General features: G+C 38.0%; 1 protein-coding gene across 1 annotated transcript in view; it reads left to right on the plus strand.

Annotated features, from left to right (window-relative positions):
* The window catches only part of SYT10 (synaptotagmin 10), a 36,045-nt gene extending 15,354 nt beyond the window's left edge, over positions 1-20,691 (plus strand). The window contains exons 3-7 of the mRNA XM_055809356.1: positions 4,357-4,921; positions 16,950-17,070; positions 17,431-17,602; positions 19,053-19,182; positions 20,290-20,691. Of these exons, the coding sequence (XP_055665331.1) occupies positions 4,357-4,921; positions 16,950-17,070; positions 17,431-17,602; positions 19,053-19,182; positions 20,290-20,361 (1,060 nt within the window). The 3' untranslated portion in view covers positions 20,362-20,691. The remainder of the gene's footprint in view (positions 1-4,356; positions 4,922-16,949; positions 17,071-17,430; positions 17,603-19,052; positions 19,183-20,289) is intronic.
* The last annotated feature ends 3,819 nt before the right edge of the window (positions 20,692-24,510 follow it).

Here is a 24,510-nt window from a genome sequence, read left to right on the forward strand (position 1 = left end):
AGACTGTCTGACTTCCTGAACAGACAGAAGAAATAGCTGGCTGGCAAATGGACTTGAATACTCCCTGTGGTACTATAGGGGAAGAAAGACATTCCAGGGACATTATCCAGAGCTACTTCAGGTTGTGACAATATTCCCACAGACCTCTAGAGTGATTTGGACTGGGGTATAAATGCATTTAAAGTATCTGTGAAGCCAAGGACAATTTTACAAAATTAAAGCCTGCCATCAATCCTACTCTTTCTGCATGTGTTTGTAACTTTGTAAGGCAGCTTTTTGTTTTTATCATCTCTAGATTATCAGGGTTAAAGCTCTCCTGAGAGGGACAGTTCCTTTGCTTTGAGTCACTCCAATTGTTCCACCTTAGCCAGTTAATAGCAGGATGTTTGGAGACATCATCTTCCTTTACAGTTTGCTGAACAGCTCTGCACCCTTGCTACAAAACATGTTTAGAATAAGATGTGTCTCTAAAATTCTCCAGAAATAGTAATTTCTGTGCTTGTAAATGCATTTTTTTCTATATCCCTGGCGACCTTAAGGGAGTCTTAACCTTCTGACAGCCCATATTAATTATTGCTACCAAGAATATCATGTATGAGAAGAAGGCTGGATATTTAGACATCTTTCTGGATTACTCCTCCATTGTGTTGCAGAATGTGGATCACAAAACAACTAAAACCTGACTCCGGTGTCCTTCATTGGGGACCTCTGAATGAAGGGGAGCTATTAGCAGACACAGCAGTAGCATGACTTTCTCTTGCATCACCTTTGACACAGCACTGCTTCGTTGCACTCAGTTCTGAGTGATCCAAATGCACCATATCCTAAATGTATTCCATTGATAAAGGATCTGCAAGAAATATTTGCTGTCTGGATTGTCTCCTCTACACTGACCTCACCTGAGCTGGTGCAGATAAAAAGGTTGTAACCAGTTCTGTCATAGGTTAATGCAGCCATCAGCTGTTAATAAAAGAAATGGGCTCATATTAAGTCATTGTAATTGAAGCATAAGGATTTTAAGAAGCTGTTCACAGCAATAATAAAATGTGCCTGAACACTTTTCTAGACTGTACATTTAACATGGAGACATGTTAGTGTAGGGAAATGATGCATTTCTGCTTAATTAGAACTACATCATTTTCATAGTTCCAATAACATGAAAAGACCTGCCTATAAAAAAAAAAACAACCAAACCCCAAACTTTATGAAAGTATTCTGTAATATAGTTTATTGCCTCTATGGTATTCTTTTCTTAAAATGTTCACCTGTATTTTTGAGGGACACGCTTTTTGCTCTTGAGCATTACGTGAGAGATGGTCTTGTCATTCAGCTCTGCAAAGAGTAAGTTGGATCCCAAGAGGCACAAAAGCAAAAGTGAGGTGCTTGGGAACATTAAGGTTAAAGAAAAACAAGCAGATCTATTGACTTTATAATTGCAAGGAGGAGAAGCAGCCTCTGTTCTGTCTAAATACCACAAGTGCTGGTGTACATTCCTGGATTTGGTCCAAAAGATTGGTCTAATGTCATCTAGGAAAGCTAGACCAGAGCCACCCCTCATAAATCTCAAGTCATATCATAAATCAGCATCCCATCCTTCTCTTTTGTCATACATATAGCAGTATTACTGAGTTAGAAATCAACTTCATACTATCATTCCTATGCAAGCACAATTTTATATTAGAGATTTACATACAGATTTACTGTCACTAAAAATGTATGTGTTCTAAGTTATGGAAGGCATGTCTGCTATAGGAGTGCTATATATAAGAGCCAGTAGAGGCTGAAGTACCCTGGACTTGCACATTAGTAGCTTCGCAGCATTTTCACAGCCTGGTTGCCTGACTTCCTGGTACTTCGTTATCACAGCCATTAATTCCTTTGTTATTGCAGAACAAAGGAAGATAAATATGTTACTATGACAACAGTGAAGCATCTTAATAATTAACAGACCAATTAGCTATCTTGGTGAAATGCTGTGACTCAGAGCAGATACTAGGTGCTGTGTAATTAGGACTTTGGCTTACTAGAGCAAAAGCACTGCTGGTTCCCACAGGGAACAACCAGCCATACAGCTGCACTGTTTTACTCAGTGACATCTTGCAACAGTGATGACATTCACAAGAGGATCTTACCTGCATAAAGTTTGAAAATTTGAAAGAAGGTTGGTACCTTAAAAATCATAGATTTGGGGGTTTATATGTTACTTTTACAAGTATTAACCCAAATCTTCATAAATGCAAGAGAATTCAAGGAAAAGAGAATTTGTCATGTGTCTGTTTTCACTCAGACTGGCAATGTCATACAGCTGGCTTCACTGCTTTCCCTGCACAGGCAGTTTTCTTCACTGCTTGTCTATGGCAGGGTTTGAACACGATTATCTGGGCGTCTCAGTACTACAGCTGCAGGTGTGGGGAGCACTCGGGAAAGCCTACCTGTCCAGGTTTCATTAGCGCTGGGAGAAGCAGCAGTAACATAGGTCTTCCTCGACTTCACTGAGTCAAAAATACTTAGAAAGCTAGTGCCTAAACTGCTGCGTGCCGGAACATTTCCTGCCACTACCTTTTGAGTGGAGTTCATTTCCTTCCCTGTGTTTAGCACACCTGCGAGGCTGGACTTCTGAGATCAAAGGCACAGGGACAGCCCTGAAACTCCCTGAGGACAATACTGTATTTTCCTGACTAGTTAGGGCCTTCCCCCTCCTCACCCCATGCAATGTGGACATTGTATACTATGAATTCAGGGAGTTCTAGCATTTAAGAGAAAAGTAAATCTTTCAACTTGTCTGTCTGTGAAAAAAGGTAGAATGTGTTGTGAGGGGGCTGTATTGTTCATCTAAATTTGAGATCAAAACACCTGGATTTTTTGGAGCCACTTCAAATCTAGACAATGAAGTTCTCCCTCTGCTATTCTTGTGTCATGCTAGGGTTGCTCCCTGCACCTAGCAGTACTGAAACGGCTGAAAGGGGAAATGTTCTTGTCTATTATTTAATGGCTGCAGATTACCCTTTTGTATCTCTGCTCAGCTGAACTGCAGTAGTTTTGTGCTTCATGCCTTCTGCAACCACTTCACTTACAGCAAAAAATACAAATAATATCTATGAAATGAGCCCTGGTTGCTTTCAAATGGACAATTTGCATTCCTGATTTAAGAAAAGAAACACACAGCTGTGACACCTCTTGTTTTCAGAACACAACACCACCGGGAAACCAAGCAATAAGGCAAGGCTGCATTTGGCATTAATAAGCAATTGATTGCAAAAAGCAGAGGAAATTCTGACAATTAAATTGTTTTTTAATGGCAACTAAGTATGCTCACAGGAGGAAGTAGTGAGCTTTTCCAGTACAGAATTTTGGATTAGTGAAGTACCAAGGAAATGTGGAAATGTCCAAAAATGTAAACTGGACAGTGTGATCATAATGGAATCTGCTGATGATTCATTCTATGAAGCTTTTTGACCAGTGTTTTTGTACTACTGTGCAAGGCTGTTATGGTGTGCCAGGGGTTTGATTGCACTTCTAGTAGGAAAGGCACAAATTTCCATTGATGTTCAGGAGTCAAGATAAGCTCATAAATACATATGCTTATGCAACACTGCATTCAGAATTACAAGGATTTAAACATTGTGTCTTGCTAGGAGTACAGGAATTGGCTTTCCAATACATTATACATCAGAGTGTGAGAACAGAAGGGAAAAACCCATCACAGAAAAATGTTGACCAAAACTTTGATGTGTATTGCAGCCAGAATAAAGTATTCTCAGTATGAGTGGAGAAAGCAGCCTGTACCTCAGTGTAGCAAATGCCAAGCAGGAGTACATAAACCACTGTAGGATGGCAAAGCACTATGCAAACCCTCAGACATAGCTCTGCATGGCCTTTTCAGGCACCTTTCACAGTCATCACTGTGAAGCCTGGTAAACGTGTAATTGGAAAATCACCACAGAATGTCTCCAAAACCCAACAATTACTGATGACCATTCTGCAAGCGATTTTTTTTTCTGCCTGACTATACTCAGGCCCTAGCACAGTGGGACCGAGCAATGTTGGAACTGTCAGATTGTTCTGTGAAAGAACCTGAATTTGGTTTTAGCTGCACAGCCTGAAAACAAGGTTATAAATATATGTATTACCAGCACACTGGGTGTCTTTAGGGCCAAGAAGTACATTTTGAATGATCATTTCCTCTCAAGGATGTTTTAACACTTGCAAAACATTTTGGGGGGATTATTTTACAATTATTTTAAAGAGAGGAACCCTTACTAATGTCATGGTCTTGTATTTCCTACTTAGTAGTAGCCAGGTCTTTTCCCAGAGATAACCGTGGCTCATTTTGTGTGTGTGTGTGTGTGTGTGCAGGCACAATTCTTTCAGGAGGCACTTGCCAAGGCAGATGCAAGTGTCCAGTGTTGATTTTAACATGAGGACAGATCCGATTTTGCAAAGGGGAGAGACAACAACCAGCATTGGGAGAATAAAACCAGAACTCTACAAACAGAAGTCTGTGGATTCTGATGGGCAACAAGAAGATGTGAAAACATGTGGAAAACTTAACTTCACTCTCCGGTATGATTATGAGAATGAACTTCTGGCTGTCACAATTGTCAAAGCCTTAGATCTGCCTGCTAAAGACTTCACAGGAACATCTGATCCCTACGTTAAGATTTATCTGCTTCCAGATAGGAAAAAGAAGTTCCAGACACGAGTTCACAGAAAGACATTAAATCCTGTCTTTGATGAAACCTTTCAGTTTCCTGTAGCCTATGATCAACTCAGCAACAGGAAATTGCATTTCAGTGTTTATGATTTTGACAGATTTTCTAGACATGACATGATTGGGGAAGTTATTCTTGATAACCTGTTTGAAGTCTCAGATCTCTCCAGGGAAGCCAATGTATGGAAAGACATCCACTGTGCTACCACAGTAAGTAGTGCGTTCCAAAAGCATTAATGTGATATTTTCATTTCTCTTTGTAGTTTGTGGCACAGCATCCTGTTTATCAGCAGAGTCTGGAAGAAAAGAAAAAAAAAAGTTGTCAATATTTTCCTTTGAGCATAGAGAATAAGGTGCTTAGGAAGCTATAAAATATAATAACTACAAATCTTCTGGGAACATACCATCACCCATATAGTTTACTGCAAATATAAATTAGATTTATTAATTAAATAGTAGATCATGAAGGTCACTGCTTAATAAGAACAACTAATGTTTTCCTGTTAGCAAAATACCCTCTCCTTCAAAATGACCATCTATTAAGGAGCAAGCCCTGTCCTGCTCTTGTTAGCAGGTTTTCATCGACTGGAATTTTGTGAAGAGAGAGAGAGGCTAAAAATGCTTGAAGTCTAAAATGTTCTTTGCTGGCTGCCCTGTGCTTAGGGTCCCCAGTAGACAAATCTGTGTTGCTGCTGGTTACTAGCAAAACTCAAGAGGCACAACCAGGAGGAATTAGGAAACAGAAATTATTTGTTTGTTGTTGCAAGCAAGAAGAGGAAGCCTATGCATGGATGACAGAATGGATGACAGGCTACCAGCAGGAAAGCCATCAGTCTCCAAACGTTGTCTTTATTAACCTTGAAATCCAAACTCATCTTTCCTGGCTGGAATTTGAGGGGTAAAAAAAAATGAAATTATGGGAGGTATGTGGGGGTTATTTTATCTAGTATGCTATTTATATGGAAGTTTTCCCATTCTTTGGTCTCGGGAGATATCCAAAACAATCTGAGTCACCCCTGGATTTGAGCATGGCCTCCTGACAGTCATAGTGGGGATGAACAGAGGACAGAGCGGTACTAGACACTGTTTCAGACACAGAAGCTTTATACCATCCCTTCAATAGAGCCAGAGACTTCCCATGCCTCTTTTCCCAAATATTTTCATGCTATTCATACCTGCTAGACCGGGAAGTCTAGGTCTGCATGACTAAAAGGACAAAGAGTATTTCCTCACTGGTTTGAGCATGAGCATTGTGTTTCCTGAGAAAGGAGAGCATAGTGAGGAGCATAGTGGAGACAGTTTTTGAATGTGAATTCACAAAACCAGCTACTTATTTAACTGCCGGCTCTACCAAACTGGTCTGAGCAGCCTTCAGCACACTTCCAGAAAACCACATCTGTGGATGCTTAGTTTGATCAAGCTCAGATTTCAGGTAAACTTAAGCACTGTGTTCTCAAGCTTAAAATTGAATCTGTGTTTAAGGTCTTGGAATAATAGTCCAGTAATCATTTTTACAATTTCTTCTAGCTTTGATATTATCTTTAATACTTTAGTAATGATTTAAATGCTCACCGTTCCTTTGCAACAGGTATGTCTGGAGATTTTTAGCTGATAACTAGAATGGTTTCAGCAAATTAGAATCCCTGGACTGTTCACCACTTAGTTTTGAGCAGATTAAAATGCCGTAGCAATTTTTGGAGCTGGGAGAAATACTAATATACTGGATTAAAACGGTTGCTATCTGGGTGCTGAATTCTCATTCGAGTTTCTTCCTCACTAAGGGTTAGTACATGCAGTCATAGTGTTTAATTCACTCTGCTGGTGTTTTACTGTGTATGAAGTTTAAGAGAAAGCATGAAGTTCTTGGATTTCAGCCTTTCAGCCAGTATATTTTGCAGTATTCAATGTGTATAAATAAGTTGTCTCCAACTAAATCACTAACAATAAACACAAAATTGAGATATCTTCTAGTATTGGGTCACCACACCAGCTTTCATAAGCCTTACACTAGTCACAGAAAATTATGTAAGAAATTGATTGAATTTATTTTTTCCTGGCAAAATAAAACCCTCTTATAAGATGTCCTGTTACTATATGTGCAATGTGCTGCCTTGTGTTTTACTTCAGCTGTTTCATGTGAATTAAAATTTTAATAGGTTAGTAATAAAGATTTCCAATTCTGCCATTTCAGAAACTGTTAAGATGAGGGAGCCAATCCTGCACAGGAATAAATAGCGCATAAGATGTTAATCAATGGGAATTATAGTCTTAAGCCCCAGATCTAAAGTTTACCAAAGTCACTAACTAGCAATTAAAACTAACTAATGCTTGTCAGAGTCAACAGAACTTGGATTAAGCCTTGGAAAAAAAGACCCAGCTGGTTCTACAGTGAGTGAAAAATAACTGTACTCCAGGCAAGCATGCTTTGGTGTTCATGAAGAACCTTTAAAAAACAAACTGGCTGTCTCAGTGGGAAGGTCCATCCTTACACAGTAGAGCACAGGAACCAAGGTGCCGTTCTGCAAGTATATTTCTCTCATGCTTTTTCCTTCTTCACCTCCGCTCTATTTTGTTGTATGTAATGTGGAGTTTTTCAGCCCTTGGTTCAGACATGCTTCCTAAGTGGTTTGTTCATGCTGTTGCTCAATGATAGATAGCAGAAGATGGGAGAAGTAATAGATCATAGGGTTGGAGGGTTGGTCCAGAACTTAAAAAACCACAGCAACAGTAGCCTCTCCTCAGCTTTGAGTCTTTTACAATTCTTCTGTAGTCAAGAATTTTCTATTCAGAAGGTAGAGTAAGGATAAAAAACATGCCTATTGCCCACTTGGAAAGAACCTGTTTTTATGACACAAGGCTCTGCAGTGTCGAGTTGAACACCTACTAGATAGATTTACCAAGGAAATTAACTGCAACATTTTACCAATGAAGAAAGTTACCAGAGGAGATCAGGAGTTTCTCTGCTGTGCAAAGACTCTCTGTTAGCAGTTAATGTTATTTTTAGAAGATTTGTTTGCACATCCATAAAGAGTTTTTATTTGGTATAGGAAATACACAGTCTGGAGAAAATCAGACTGGATGGTTACACTGAGTCCTTTTGGCCATAAAACCAATGACTCTGTGGGAATCTACAGTTTGAATACTTTTTTTTTTGCTTGTAATAGTGATTCAAAACTATTTTATAGAAGTGCAGGATTGGCCCCCGCACACACTCATTTCTCTTATGGTTTTCAACTGTTAATATTTATTCATCTTTTGTAGTTTGTATTTTGTTCCTTTAATTTTTCATCCATATCATTGTTTCTCTGTTATATGTTATGTTGAAAACCTACAGCTATTGTATAATATGTAGCTTGTACCTGTTGTAAGTGCTAAAGCATTTTTGTTTCTCAATGTTAAATTATCAAGGTAAATTTGGTGTAAAATTGGTTGTGGAAAAGAAGTGTCCCAGGTATCTGATGATATTAATATCCCCAAATTTTGCTTATACGTGGGTGATTAAATATTCAATAAATAATCCATCATTTACTTCTGTTCGTTTGATTAATTAAAAAAAAAAGAAAGTCAAGAGGCAGCTTTGGACCACCTGTGAAGGTTGCTCAGTATATCAGAGTACTGTCACTCTTAATACACTTTAGGAAATTAATGCATAATATCAGAGGCAAACATAATATCAAATGGATTGTTTAGTCAACATATCTAGGGTCTGTTTTTGCAAAATGCTTGTGAGTTTTGCATATATTTCTGAGATTTTGTTACTATCGAAATATACTGCATACTTTAAAAAAAATAAAACTAATTTATTGGAATTGCTAACAAGCACTTAAGTCAAATATACAGTGTCGTAAAACTGTGTAGGCAAAAAGACCACCTGTCGTCATCTAACACTTTCTGAATGTCAAAGCTTATTAACTTCCTGTTATACTTTTTTAAACAATTGATTGCTTTGGAAATCTCTGCCTCTAACATTGCCTAAAGAAAATTGGCAAGTGACTGTCAGAAAACACTTTTTTTCCAAAGCTGTTCTATGAACTCTGTCAGTGTAACCAGCTATAGGAAACTATGCAGTTGGGGAAAGAAAAAATGGGGCTCAGAATTTAGATGAAAACCATTTCCAGGATAGTGGTAGTCTCTTGCAGATGTTAGTCATGGAGCTATCATATATTTGTTGACTCTTGAATTATCTCATGTAGACAGACAGAACTTGATTTTTATTTAGTTTTCTGACACCAGGCGTGTCAGTGCTGCAGTTTTCTCATTTGTGAAGTGGGATATATAAGAAAGTTTTGTAAGAACACAGACTTCATGTGCTGCCCATGAGGTGCAACTACTGTTTCTAAAGCACTTGGAATCTAAGTGAATAGCCTTGCTGGAAAAGACAGAAGTTCTTAAATACCTTTTTTAATAAGCAGGGCAGTAACATTTGTCTCAGTTAATTTATCTCAAACACTTGCCAGAGTAAGATGTCACACATAATCCTGCTAGCTATTGGCCTGTTAAGGAAAGAGGTTCTTCTGACTGATTAAATGAGAATGAAGCCCACATCTGCAGTTGACCCAGAGCAGTTGCAGGCATTATCTTTGCTTAGTTTTCTCCGTAGTTCACTATTTAATAAGTGGGCAAAAAATGGCACAACAGACCTTGCTCTGAGTAAGGCAGTAGTGGTATAGAGCTGACAAAGAATATGTCTTACAGTAGTCAGACTTTGAGGCCACATGTGAAGGATTGTCCTATTAGTGTTTAAAGAGCAGCAGTACCAGGAAATGTTTTATCTCCAGCAATGTAGTGGGCTGTGCCCTACAGTTAGCCACCCTCATCAGAATGGACGTAGACTATTAGTGTTTCTGGAAATGCACATAAAAGCTTTAACATTATGTTAAACAGCTGTGATAGAGTAAAGACTTACCGGTATAGAAACATTTATCATCTCTGTAATGGGAACAGCCCCTTTAAAGCCAAGTATAGTGGGCACTTGTTATTTCTGTTCAGGGCCAGTGATGTAAAGGATTCATATGATCACTTGCTGCTGAGTAGATGAGAGAACACTCTGGGTCAGTCTTTACAGGAAAGATGTTGAGGTTCTTTATTTGGGTTTGGAACACTGCTTTAGGTCTGGGTGATAACTTGAAAAGGCGATCAGAAACAGTGCATTTCTGTCCAGTTACTGAAAACAGGGAAGGTTTGTATTATTACCAAATGTTTCTTTTCATTTGAAATGACAAATTATTTTAATATTCTGCTTTGCTAGAGGCAAACTGCTACTTTCAGCCTACCTTAAAAGTAAGAAATATTTGATGAATGAAAACTATGGTTTCCACAAGGGAAGTTAGTATCTCTGCATCCCAGTGGTACCATGGTAGCTAAACAAAGGTGCACGGCTTGACTGACCTGCTGTGCCCTAAGTGCTCTCTGAGTTTCTTACTGCAAATAATCTTTGCAGTCAATGCATTGCTGCTTCGGAAGTGGGAAGCCACATACGATTTGATTCGTTCACATGCCAGTAGATGCCACGGTTAGTTCACAGAAGTACCTCTGTTCTCAGCTGTTCTGAAGCAGGAACGGGCTTGCTTTCTGCCTGGCAAGATGAAACTACTCCCCTGGTGCACAAGACAGATGGCTATGTACACAGGGAGAGACAAAAGAGGCACGGGGGAGGCTTCCCGGGGTGCTATTGAGAGCGTTTAGCCTGCTGGACCCAGTGTGCTATCTCTGGGAGTCCTCTCTGTGCAATCAGGACTGCAATCAGCAGCTGCACTTACCCAGAGCAATCAGGGTGTCAGTAGAAAACGAGCATTAGGCCTCACAAGCAGAAGCCACAGTCATGATAGAGCAGCAGCCCCCACTGCTTCCATACTGTCTTCCACAGAGGCAAGAAAAAATACAAACCTCCTTGATTAACTTCCCAGGACAACAGTTCAATCAGTGGTGCTGGGAGGAAGAAAAAGAGCTGGTTTTAATATGCAAAGAATAACAGGAGAGGAAAATAAATATTAGCTGTGGGGACAAGGTTTCCAAGGTAAAGTCCCCTTGAGAGGTGGTAGAATTAGCTCTCCAGTTTGACCTTTATGTAACTTTTGATGATTTCTGTGATAGCATAAATACCATCAAATTCTAAACGCATAGATGAGAAAGCAGACCGACTGGTAGATTTCTGTATTGGTCTTTCTGATCATTCTTTTAACTCTTGATCTATACCTTGAAACGAGAAATGTCTTAATACATTCTCAGATAACTGTCTGAGGGGACAGGTTTCCCTCTTTTCACCCAGCCCCCAACATTTATCATTGTGATTTATTTTATACCTGATTCTTGAAGCTTGAAGTCAGTCATTTTTACTGTAAAGAAGGAATATATATATAATGTTTCTAAACACAACAAGAAAAAAGAGAGAAATCTGTCCTTTGGGGGACTTACCTTCCTGCAGTATTCAAGTAAACCAAAGCTCTAGTTCTACCACTACAATTTTTGTTAAATTTATGTACTGTACAGAAAAGCAATTTTCAGTGTGACTAAAGGAAGCAGTCTAGGAATGTAAATGCTTAAATAACTTCTTTGGTTTCTGGGAAATTACTGTTAGTTAGTAAGGATGCTTACTCAAAATACAGCAGAAAAATGAAGAGAAAAAAGATTGTGAAGCACATGTTTAGGAATCAAATACAAAATGAATTCACACCACCCTTAGTATTTTTGCTGTGCTACTCTCACATGCAGTCTTTGAATCATCATTTAAATTACAATTAATAGGAAAGTAGTTCTGGATATTAAAATAAAGATTAAGATTTAAAATTATTACGGTGGATTATGATAATCTGAATGATAACGAAAGTAACAACAAGAAGGTTTTGAGGGAATTTAATTTCTAATGCAGTATTAACTACACAAATACTTGTTATTTTAACCGTGGAAATTAATGACACACTAATAACAGCAAAAGTGTATAAAATTTTTTGTTCTAGTAACGTTTAAATAGCTCATTGTAAGAATCCATAGTGAGTTGCTCTTTTAAGACTTTGCTTGAGTTGCAAAACTTGAAAAACTAGGGCAAAAGAAGAAGAAACAAACATCAGTAAAAAATGGCCCAGTGTTCATTTCACATATCAGCTGCCTATCTTTTCACACCTGCTAGCATAGGAAACAAGAACTTGGATCATAGGATGGAGACTACAGAAGTTCTTACATTTTTAGTATAGTTAGTAAATAATTTTTCCAGTCCAGTTCTGTGTTATGAGTTGTGATGTGAGAAGAAACTACCCTGAATGTGGAAGGATGTCTGTCTAGCTTTCTTACTGAATCTGTAGAGGTTCCTAGCTAAAAGTTGTCTCTAATGTTGAATTTAATGGAGACAATTGGAAAAATTAATCGGTTTAAGAGACAGCAAAGCTTTCACCAGCAACAATGGTTCTGAGAAAATGATCAGGCTAATCGATGTTACCCTACAAGGGATTCAAGTTCCCTCTGACACCCCTCCGCTGTTTATCCATGTTGCAAGTAGGGACCACAGCCTCCGTAGAAATGCTGCTAACTTCTACAGGCGTAAGTGTGAAAATGAGGGCACTGGTGTCCATTGGGTCTGATGACAAAAATAATAGAATAAGCACCTTTTTCCATTTGACTTTGCCAACCCCTGAACTGATTTCCCAAAGGCCCCTAAAGCAGGGAATGCGGACAGATCCCTGGTAACCTTACGGAAAAAATGATTGGCACGTCCATTCAGGTGTGATTGCTTGTGTAGGATGAGAGCTATGCAATTTGAAGAATCTGTGTTCTTTAGCTAAAAAAAACCCCAAGTTCATCTGAATAGCTGACATATGCATTTGAGATTGGTGTTTTCTTTGTTTTATTTTGTTCTAGCACCACTGTAGCAGAAAATGGATTGGATAGTGAAGTAAACTGGGAGCTATAAAAATAACTGGAGCTAGTATAGCACTTACCATCCTTCCAGTTTCGTAGTACGGTATGATGGCTTGTGTACACAACAGGGAAATAAGTGAGTTAGAGATAGAGAGTCCCACTAATGCTTCCTTTTGCATTAGCACAGCTGTGCTTAATGCTGTTTTTTCTGTACCTGTTATTGGGAGTCGGGGGGGGGGGGGGGGGTGGAATCATTACAAGCATCTGTAAAGCTAACTGTTAATTGAAATCTAAGTTTAGTTTAAGAAGAAAAAGAAAAACTCAAAGCAGACCTAGGAAATAGATAAAATTTCATGGGATGTACCTAAGTAATGTCCAGTTCTAGGCAAATATATGATACCTGTAAGGCAATCTAAAGCATAGTTAAAAATTTTCATGAATGTCAACCACTGGGTCCAGGCTTGTGTCTTCTGAGCTGTTTTTTTTTGAGGTGGACTGTAACACAGTGATTGTTGAGGCTAGTCTGTGCCTTGGCTCTCTCAGATTTGCTTATACTAAAAGGCTCCTGTCCAATGAATTGTGTGAACTTAATTATTTAGTGTATTATGAAGTGAGAAAAATACAAATTTTCTAGACCACTGCAGTTCTGAAGTAATTTAAATCCTATTTTTAAATCTCAATTAAAATCAATAATACTTAAGGATCCAGGGCATTTATTGTTACTCATTATAATCACTGTGGTAGACAAAGACTGCCATGAGAAGTTTAAATGCTGAGCCTTACTTTATTTGTTATCTAGGTCTGAACCTGTGTTTTCAGCTCAAAATTCATGAATCTCTAGTCCTCAAGTCAACAAATAAAGTGTGTATGGGGGAAATGGTGATATCCCAGACATTTTATCCAATACCAAGTCTCTGATGCTAGCATATGTATATACACATGCAATTTTAATCGTAATTCTTCAAAAGAACATTTAAAAGTTCATAAGTCTGGGGCTCCACCATGTGTGACTGATTTCCAAATAATATTTATTTTAGTGATGCATTTTAATATCTTAATCTCCAGTTGCCCCATGACTTGTAGAAGTCCTAACAAAATATAGTCAGTTCACTCAAGTATGAAGAAAGAGCCCCAGTCTCAGCAGATACTCAGAGTAGAAACTCAGTAAAAGTACTCTGACTTTCTATTCCTTACTAACCAAAAAGACACTGTCTACAGAACTGTCAGAAAATGTTTCTAGATACCACAACTAGTACCAAATGGAAGTAAAAAATTAAAAGTCATCAGAGTTGTTTAAAGGATTTCGAAAGAACATGTTTTTAACTTGACCTGAGGACCGTAAGAACTCCTGGTCTGTGGTAGAAATCTATGACAACCAGTTCTCTCTACCAGGAGAAGAATTAAATGGTGTCTGTGGACTAGTGCAGGGTAACAACTAATTTTATTTCTGGCCCTTTGGCCTTATAATGAGCAACTTGTAAATGTCTTTGATATAGGCAAGATGGTTTATTTGAAAGAATATCTATTCTAGCCTACTGCAGAATTTATCTATTCAAATAGTGCACAGAGTAACATGAGCGTTATTCCACAGTAAGAAAATCAGACCTGTCAGGACAACACAAGCCACATTTTTTCCAGATATAGAGCACAGGCATCATAAAGTGCCTGCATAAACAGTGGAGTGGAAGAGAGCTTTTCCCCAATCCTAAAACCATCATTTACCAGTTCAAACTGAGTAGTCATTACAGTCATTACAGTGCTCTGGTAACTTAGTACATCTGCCCTTTGGACAGTCTGCTGTGTGAAGCAAAAAGATTCCCCTCATTTGTTGTCTAAGCATTTCTGTTTGCATTAAGGCATCTTGCCTATTCATTGCATAGTCAAAAAAAAAAAAATGGGGTTTGATTGCAGGGGATTTTCCAAGCTCTTTTTCAATATAACTTCAGTACATGGTGTTCAGAAAGGAAAGAAAAAAGACTGAGCATAAGCTTCAAATGGTTGTCATTTTGTTAAACACTGATGTTTTTCTCTGCTTTTCCAAAAAGTACTGTAGAGTAACCACCATATGGAGTTTTGCAAGTATTTTGAGCAATGCTTCTTTTAAAGTATTTAAGTCATGGTAAAGAGTCCTGTCTGTATTCTTATCCTCTGAGCTCACCAAACCTTTGAGTGTGTATCTAATTTATCTTCAAAACCAAATAACACAATACTCAAGTTCACAGTCCCATCTTGCAAAAAATGATTTTTTTCTCTATTCACCTATACAAATCTCTCGGAAGAAGGAAGAATTAGTCCTTTTCACAAGCTGCCCAGTGTGTTTGATGATCCAACCCATCTTCATCATCTCTCTCAACAGAGACATTAAACTTTGAAGTACTGGATGTGGGGGATGTATATTTGCTTTTCAAACAAAAGACTGAGATCTCTTTGACATATGGATATGAGGAACAACAATCAGACTCTGAATTCAGAAAGTAATGCTAGTAACAGAAGCTGTGCTTAAAACAGATTTCAGATATGACAAAAGCTAAAATATAACAGAGCGCACTTGCTACTTTAACAAATGAGTGACAAGAATAACACTTCATTTGTTCAAGTTTTATTTATTTCTTCTGAAATAAAAAAGTGAGTTTGTTAATGTACTCTGTGGCACAAAATTCTGTGCTCTGTGTGGTAAAGTAAGGGCTTGGGCTAAGGAGATGTCAGATAGCTTTATTTATCTTATGTGGACTGAATGAGCTAAATAGTTTTGAAATCCCAAGAAATCTGAAATACTGAAATACTGACAAGCATGAAATTTCCCCACAGTGCATGTTCCCATGCTTATCAATCTATTAATTCTCAGAACAGAATCCCAGCAAAACGACTGAACATGTGAATTCACCAACCTACACAAATGTAAATATTTTATTAACAGTGCAACAGAGAATTTAAAGCTATTCTAAAACTACATTCTTCAATCTAAAATCTGCAATGCAGGGGAAAAAACCAAACACACAAACAAACCCCTGAAGCATGTGGTTAAGTCCATCTTTACTCAAGAAGGATCTGAAGTACCTATTTCAATTTAGGCAGAGTATTAACCTGAGGGAAGTCAATATAACTGTTCATATCAGAAACTGAAAAATGTGAACAAGAAGCCTCAGTCTGTCTAATAACTATAAGCAATGTAAGTCATCTACACTGCAGTCATTATTTTAGTATGTGTAATTTAAAAATATATCATGCTTGCCCAGCTGATGCTAGAACAGCTGTACCATAAAGCCAGCAGTTCTCAAAGAAATTTGTACTCTCAGGGTAACTGTAGGTTTGACAGATAAAATGTTGAAGCTGAGATATTAAAAATAAGCCTTTTAGTAACAGTCAAAAAAGCCCTTTGAGATCGCATGAGCATGCTTGAGAGTGGCTGCCTTACAGAAGTAACTTCCTTACAAGCTCATATTTGAAACTTCTGAGTTGTTCTTAATATGCAGCTTTCTTTGGGCCTTTTTTGGGGGTGTATTTAAAATTTTAGAACAGGAACAATTCAGAACATAACATCTCAACAACTAAGCTTTTGTGGTGTTAAATAATTAAATGACTGAGAAAAGAAAAAATAAGAACTGATGGAACCTGTCTTCCTTAGATTACATTTCTCAAGTGTTGTAGCATCTGAACTGTATCACAACATCATATTACATGAATCCACAGCACATTGTCTCAACATAGAAACTATCTTTGTGAGGATTATTAAGTTCCATATGGACCTCTTCTATCTTTCTGAGTATATTACCCTCCAAAAATCTGCTGTTGAGACAAGTTGTTGGTACAACTCCTTTACTTTGCTTTTCTTCTAGAATAGAACAACCCCTCAAAGCACAGTAAGAGCAATAAAGCTAGCAACTTTTACAAGCACATTCTTCTTTTCAAAGCACTTAGGATAAACTTTTCATATGCATACATGTGTGCAGAAATAAATTTCCTATGTAAACTCCAGCAGCTAAAAGTCATGTAAATGTGTGTGACCTAAATATCGCACCAGAGTTCTTTCTACTGTGGTTGATGGAGTCTGAGTATTTTCAAGAGCAGAACTCAGCATTCTACATTCAGCACCTTTCCATTTGTATGAATGCAACACAAACATATCAGGAATCCAGAGATTTTGGCTCTGCTTTTGTTCTAATTTCTCAGTTTTGTAATTCTAGATCCTGTAGCTAAAATATTATCCTGTTGGTATCCTTTCTGTATTTTATAGAAATAATTGCTGAAAATTGTTTGTGACCTCTTCAAAAGCATCTGAGGCTGCAAAAGAAGTTCCTCCATGTGAAAAAAAATCTAAATTTTTGCATGATCTGAATGAATTGTTGGCAGTATGATCAGATTTCTAATCATTGCTTTTCTTTTTCAGGAAAGCATAGATTTGGGTGAGATCATGTTTTCCCTTTGTTATTTGCCTACTGCTGGGAGAATGACATTAACAGTCATCAAATGTAGGAATCTCAAAGCAATGGATATAACTGGCGCATCAGGTGAATCTACTTATTTTTAAATAACAGGGCAGAGTCTACTCAGGAAGGGGACAAATAGGAACTCAGGGGTTTTTTCTGTGTTTAATATGGTTGTGAAATGGAAGTAGCAGGAGAATGGGTATAGGCCCTGTTCAGATCCACTGGCTACCTTTGGTCTGGCAGACGGTATGACTGTTTAGAAGGCCCATACCTTTCCTTTGCATTGACAGTATATTGAAAGCAGTGTTTGCCAGAGTCACTGAAATCTTTGTAATATATTTTTTTCTTAGCAATGACATTCCTACAAAAAATATTGCTTTTGTGTTACACATTTGAATGACTTTGAGTCCAAATACACACAATTGATTATCTGTTACTCAGATCCATATGTCAAAGTGTCACTGATGTGTGAGGGCCGAAGACTGAAAAAGCGGAAAACGACCACAAAAAAGAACACGCTCAATCCCATTTATAACGAGGCCATCATCTTTGATATCCCTCCAGAGAATGTGGACCAGGTCAGCCTCTCCATTGCAGTCATGGATTACGATCGGTAAGCACAGTTTGCTTTCTGACCTTTAAACTTCAGGGAGAAGTTAACGTGATCATTGCAAGCAACTGCTTTCTACCTCCTTGAACTTTCAAGTAGGTTCAGTGTCACAAAAGATAAAGCCCTGGGGTCTTTTCCTGAAGAAGTTTAAAGCTTCCACACCTTTTACAGCTCAGACCGTTTAATCTGTGTCACCAGTAACTGTGATGAGGAAGAAACATGGCTCAATCTTCTTAGGGGTTACTAGTCTTGGTATATATTTCTGTCCCCATCTGGTTGCTGGACTATGTAAAAGCTTTATAAATCAGGTATGTCTCCCAGTTTAAAAAAGGCCCTCACACCTCTGGTTTCTATTTAAATGGCAGTTATTTCAAAGCAAAGAAAATCTGGATGACTAAAAAAGAATTAGATGCTAATTACCTCATTGAATTAAGTCATAATTAATTCTTCGGTTGACTCAATAAAGAAGCTTTGTAACCTTTGGGTTCAGCCCTCGCTGATAACATATCTAAGCCTCAGTTATCTATGTCCTCACCAAGAACTGACAGGAAGAGACTCCTACTTGGAGTGGCTCAAGGACTGCAGGTTAAACCAAACAGTGACTGAAGAATCATGCCTGAGCCAAGTTTGATTCATTTAAGTGCTATTAATAATAAGCTCTTGAGACTGCAGGGCAAATAAAAAGTAAAAGTCAAATTTAGTAACACAAAAATTCAGATTGTTTTTCTTTGCCATCAGATTTCTGATTGTCCTCCAACTTCTGCCAGGAAGACTTTCTCAGTCAGATGTGAAAGGGACACTATGGTGCCATTAAGGTTGCACACTTTCAGTCCTTTTCAGCTGCTCCTTTCGAAGTGTTTGCTAAGAGGAAGTTAGGAAACATTATTCTAAGGCACATATAAGGAGTTCTGGAGTCCCTCAGAAAGTCTATGGCATTGCCTGCAGTATGAACTATTAAGGTATAGCCTATTACAGCTATGGATCTTTTCTTTCACAATTTTGGCTGAAGTTCCAATGACCACAACAATTAAAGCTGGGAAATACAGTATGAAATGATGTCTGAAGGATTTGCAGCAGGAAATGTATGCCCTTCCATTTTCCTTCACCTTCTTCTCCCACAAAATTGAAGCATTCCTTCTAGATCATTTGGTATATTATGGTCCTTTTCTGTCCTTGTGTCTTTTGGACTGTAACCTTTTAATGGTGAGGGTTAAGTCTTCATTACTAATTTTATAGCTGCTAGAAGCATTCTGGTAGTGGCTGGAGGTTTTTGATGCTAGCATTACAGAACTTAATATTACTATATTACCACTAAAACTAATATCTGTAAAAAATAATGTGAAAACTTTGGGCATGTATTCTGTGCTGCACTAAACCAGTAAACAGAATTATAAATCAAATGTTATTAAAACTATTTTTTTTTTTTAAATTTCTGCCTCTCTGCAATTCTTAGAGTAGGGCACAATGAGGTCATTGGGGTATGTCGGACAGGAATTGATGCTGAAGGGCTTGGAAGAGATCATTGGAATGAAATGCTGGCTTACCCCCGTAAACCAATAACTCACTGGCATCCACTAGTAGAGGTAAGAAGTAGCAAAATTTCCTCCTTCTCAGTATATTGAATGTTTTTGTCTTCCTCAGACTTTATGTGGTTCTGAGAATCATGAAAATCAGTGCAGCATCTGTGGAACAGCTAAAAGATCCTTAGCACAACCTAAATCTAGTTGCAAGGGTTTATTGATTACTTAAATGTGCCATTTCAAAAGTTTCCATGATGCGCTGGTGGATATTGTAAGATTAAATTAAGACATTCAAAATTCTCAGAGATGATGATAAAGGAGCTTACATCCACTTAAAAGAGATCATTTGCAAGTAATTCAAAAGCAATCATTTCCTATTCAAAAATCTTTAGCTTGAACAGTTATGTTGCTAAAACATTAATCTGAAACTGGCCTGCTAATTAGGCTAAATTGAGGCATCATACCAGCAGCTACCTACAGAGTTACTCAAACAGACACTTATTGGAAGCTTATGCAAATGCACAGGTGATTATACCTACAAGTCCCTGGGCTTCCCTCTTCAAGATGCTGCAGCCACCTCACTGGTTTTCTGTATGTAAAATGCTCACAGCTTTGGGCTCAGAAAAATTCATATTGAAGCCTCAAGAAGCCACAGGCCCTGTTTTGGGACACAGAGGACACACTGTTCAGACCTTCCCAAAAGCAGACTCTGTAGAATAATGAGTTGCTCTCTGAGGCGTCACACACCACTTGGTTTCCCCACTGTGCAGGACATGGCTGCACAGCGTGTCCGGTGACAAGTAGGAAAAGCCCAACAGCAAGGCCTCAGGAGAACACCTGCTAGAAGAGTGTGAGGGCAGAGCAACAGAGTCAGTGCAGTAGAGAAGCCTCTTTTCAGGGGTTCGTGGCTCTCCCTGGATCATGTAAGTTTGGAGACAGAGGTACCACCCCTGCTTGGTGAAATGAACCCACTCCTGTGAAATGAGTCAGAGGCATTTTTAGGAGATCACTTGAGGAATTTTCTTTCCATTATTAGTTCTGCTAGAGACTTTGATCCGGAAAGGGTCTAGGTGCGATTTGGGTTCTTTGAGGGAGTCTCTCATCCTCTGAAATAAGTGTGATGCACAGCCACATGTGATCACATTTGTAAAACTAACACTTTTCTTGCAGTTACCTGGCCGAGCAACCAGTTTTGATAGCCAGGGATCTTGTTCATCACCAAAACCACCGCTTACGCCCTAGGGAACAGGAATGGATTCACCGTGTTCAGTGTCCAAAGCTCCCTTGTAGCTCATATCTACGTAAACAGAAGGTTCGGCTTCCGCAGATGAACTGTATCCATATTTTTTTATTCAAATACATTTTTCCTATTCTAAGTCTTATATTACAGTTTATAATCATTTCTTAATGTATGAATGAAGTTGACTTGAGCCACATATAACCCTTCCTCATACAAATTCATTCACTTGTTTTCTCACTGGCATATATCCAGTGTCATATCCAAGTAGTATTTTGATATGACCTCTATCTTTGCATAGACAAAGAAAAAAAAAAATCCCCAATAAATCCCTTAAGCAATTCAAACCACTGCAGCTTGTAATGCCTAATTCTTTTGCAGGAGAGCAAATAGTCATACATAGCTCATGCAGTGAGTTTCTTCTAAATTGCACTAAATCCTCTATGACTTCTCAAGAAAACACTTCAAGCTGAATGTTGCATGAAAAAACAACTGTTGTCATGCTTTGGGCGTTTGGAAAATCAGTTCATTCCTTGGGCAGGGAGGAAGGGTTGATCAAAAGCCCACTGAAGCCGATGAGAAGGACCCTACTGGCTTCACTGGGTTTTAGTTCAGCCTTTATGAAACAGGTCTCACAACTGGATCTATGCAGTTATAATCTTCCAGCAATCGAGATGCCGGCTGCCCCTACAGGAACTCTTTATCCTGTCCGGGAAAACAACCAGACACGTGCAGCCAGGCAGGTGGCTGTACCTCAGCAGCTGGTTTGCTTCAACGATCCACCAGCTGATGAAGAGCTAGCTCAGATGTCTCTGCATGGCACTGGACAGCGCATGTACAGGTATTGTTGTGGAAAGCTAATGTTGCTGCAGTGAGTTGTGTAGAAGTGGATGTAGCTCCACAGAGGTGTAGCTGTCTCCTGATGAGGTGCATCCAGCCCCTTCAAAGCAGCCCATTTGCTGCTGGCATCATGCAGTCTTTACTTGGTCTTCACACAGGTCAAACTGTAGATGAGAGAATGCTCTGAAGTAAAGGAACTGATTTAATATGTTTAAGCTGTTCAAAAAAAATGATAAAAACCTGCAGTTATGCACAACATTTTTCTGATTCTTGATTTAACATGACAATATTAGGTTTCTTTGAAGATATTTTGAGTAAGTGCATAACTCACATCAAATAGTTCCTGGTCCCTGACTGGGTATCTCTAGGATTACATGCTAAATATGATTTTGAGATATGTTTTCTGTCAATATATGGAGAGAGAAATTGAAATGTAAGAATTTTATAAACTAGTAAACTCATGTATTAGAATACACAGTGACAGCAAATGCAAAAATTATTGGCTGAAGTGAGCTGCTTTAAAAACAAAAGAGAACTACATATTATTTTGTGCGTTTAGCTCTTTTTAACGCTGCAGTTGTCCTCAGTCCATTATTTTTTTTTTCTGTTTTTCTTTTTTCTTTCTGCGAAGAACGTGTCAAAGACTGCATGACTGGGACTGAGAGTAAGTTGAACTGCAACTAGGAAAAAGTTGAGGTGGTGGCTCTTTTTGTATGTTTGTAATGTATAAAGAAAACTAAGAAGATAATGTTTTCCAAAATAGTGTTTTTACAGAAGTAAAGTGTCATACATGAGAAAAAACGCTAATGGAAGTTTGATTTATGATAATGGAAGCATTTCTGAGAATTAATCTATTTATGAAATGAAAAGGCAGTTTACACAGACTTCTGAAGAACCATTTTGGCTTGATTACTTTGGCCTGGTAGATACAGAATATGTTTATGAAGATCCAGTCCCTCCATTCCATTAACTAATCTCTAAGACAGTCAAATATGCCTTGATGTGTCTTAACTGCTCCAGTAAAGTTAGGGAGGCTGGTCTTCACATTACAGTGTTTCTAAGGCAAAAAAAGGAGGCAGGTTTCCTACCTTGCTTTCTGTGCCTACAAACACAGCAAGCAAGCAAGCAAATAAATACATCTTTCAGACATTCTTTACAAACTAAAAAGAAAAAAAAAAAAAAAAAAAAGGCTCCAGCCCAACGTTTTGAATGTCTGTTCCAGGTTGCTATTCATGGCTTCTGGTCAGAAATAGTTTTTCACAGAGAGGGTTAGTAACGCTGAACACTGATCCTCCCTGCTCAAGATTGTATTTTCATAACCATAAATACAGAGCAGCCTTGCAGAATTTCATTTCTTTGCTCTGGGTGAGTAATTTTTTAAATAGGAGAACAAGCTCTCCTCTGTGGGTGTTTTTTCCTCCCATCATTGTTGTCATCATGAGATTCTGTGGCCTAGATAATTTTCATCATGATTTTGCAAGGTTGATATAGAAACAGAGATATATGTATGTGGAAATGGAAAAATATTTTGTGTATACATTTATCTTAATATAAATTATATCAGCAGTGGCCTTTGTGGCCTAGAAAATACTTTTTGTAATGTGGTACTGTAACAGTTAACTAAATATTCTTTGCACTTTTTTGCACCTAATATCCAAAAAGCTAACAATTTCACAATCAAATGTAGCATAAGTGTTCAGCAATGAGCAACACCTTTTTAACTATTTCATTGTTCTCTATGAGTATCCTGTATGTTTCATTATAAGTAGTAAGGTATTTTGAGATTCATTTTCTTGAATTTAAATTGTTGTCAAACACCAAAGGAATAATAGCTCAGTTTGTGCCCTCTTGTTGTGTTATTTTTGGTATTGTTAATAACAATAGTGAATTACTTCTGTATCTAAACTTGATTTATGGGTGCTCTGCATCTAGGAAAAAACAGGTTGCAAAATTATAAGGACATCGAACTTCCAAAATGATCTGCTAATTAATTATTTGTAGTCCTGTATCAGTGATTAATAGAATTAAAGCAAAAACTTCTATTTTTAACTTTTTTTCCCCACTGCTTTCTTAGCTATCTCACAAGGCAGGGTATAGATTTAGTATGACCAACCCATTGGCTTACAGAGCCTGGTTCATAAGTTACTCTCTGAGTGTATTCACAGAAGCACCAAGCAAAAACTTAGCACAGTGACTATATTGCTTTTTGTATCTCTTTATTAAGATATTGAAAATATTGTCATTTGGAGAAGTTGTAAGCTCCCTGCTTCCTTCCTGATTTTTTTTATTTTTTTATTTTTTTTTGCTTACTCACATTTCTGCCATATCACAAAAATTAGCCTAATTTGAGCAAAATCAAATCTGGCAAATGCTTGGCGTAAAATACATTATAGAAATTTTATAACAGTTTGAAAAACTCACATTCCTAAAAGCCTGATTTATTTTTATTGAAATAATTTACTGGAAACAGTAACAGTACTTAAAAAGAATTGCATTTTGCACTGCAGAGCTTTTTTATACTTTCACACTGCAGACAGTAGCGTAGGTGAGCACATGCTCAGTAGGATGTAAGTCACGTATTGCCCTCCGTGATCTCAACTTTAGAGCACTGTATTGTATACATCTGCCGGTATGGCCCTTCCTCTCACTCTCCCAGCACACAACCATCTTTTTCCCCACCACCTTTTGTCTATATTGGGCTTCTGCTCAAGCAGTAGAGACCTGACCCTTACTTTTCTCTGCAGCACCGAAAGCTGCCTCCTGGCCTTACAAAAACAGTAACATGAAACTTGTGGGGTCTTTACCAAAAGGTGTAGCTACATCGCTCATTTTCATTCTATGAAGAGTTGTCAGGGAAGTAACTTCCCATCTCCACAGTCCCTTATGATAATCAGACATTCAGAAATCAGTAGTCCTGTCCTGGGTTTTTTGGCTTCTAGCAAGCACTGAAAGAGCAATATACATATCTCAGGGATACGTATATTGGTCAGGGACAGAGAAAGTGGCAAGAACCAATAAGATAAGACAAAACTTTGTCTATCAGGACAAAAGTTCCCATCCAGATTTTCTTCTTTAATATATTGAATTGTTTTGACTTCTTATGTTTAAGTAATAAAACCGTACATTTTTCTTAATGAATCACAACTCCATTCAATATTTTTGAAGAAAATGTTGAGCAGACATGGAATGTCTTCACTGGGTTGATTTTATTCCAAGGGAAAAAGCAAATACTTCCTAATTTCTTTCTATGGATGCATTTTTGGAGCAATACTAAGAAAACTTTAAGTTCCAAAAAAAGGCTTTTCTTGTCCCAT

This window comes from Falco peregrinus, chromosome 6, assembly GCF_023634155.1.
Source record: "Falco peregrinus isolate bFalPer1 chromosome 6, bFalPer1.pri, whole genome shotgun sequence".
NCBI classification, from domain to species: Eukaryota; Metazoa; Chordata; class Aves; order Falconiformes; family Falconidae; genus Falco; species Falco peregrinus.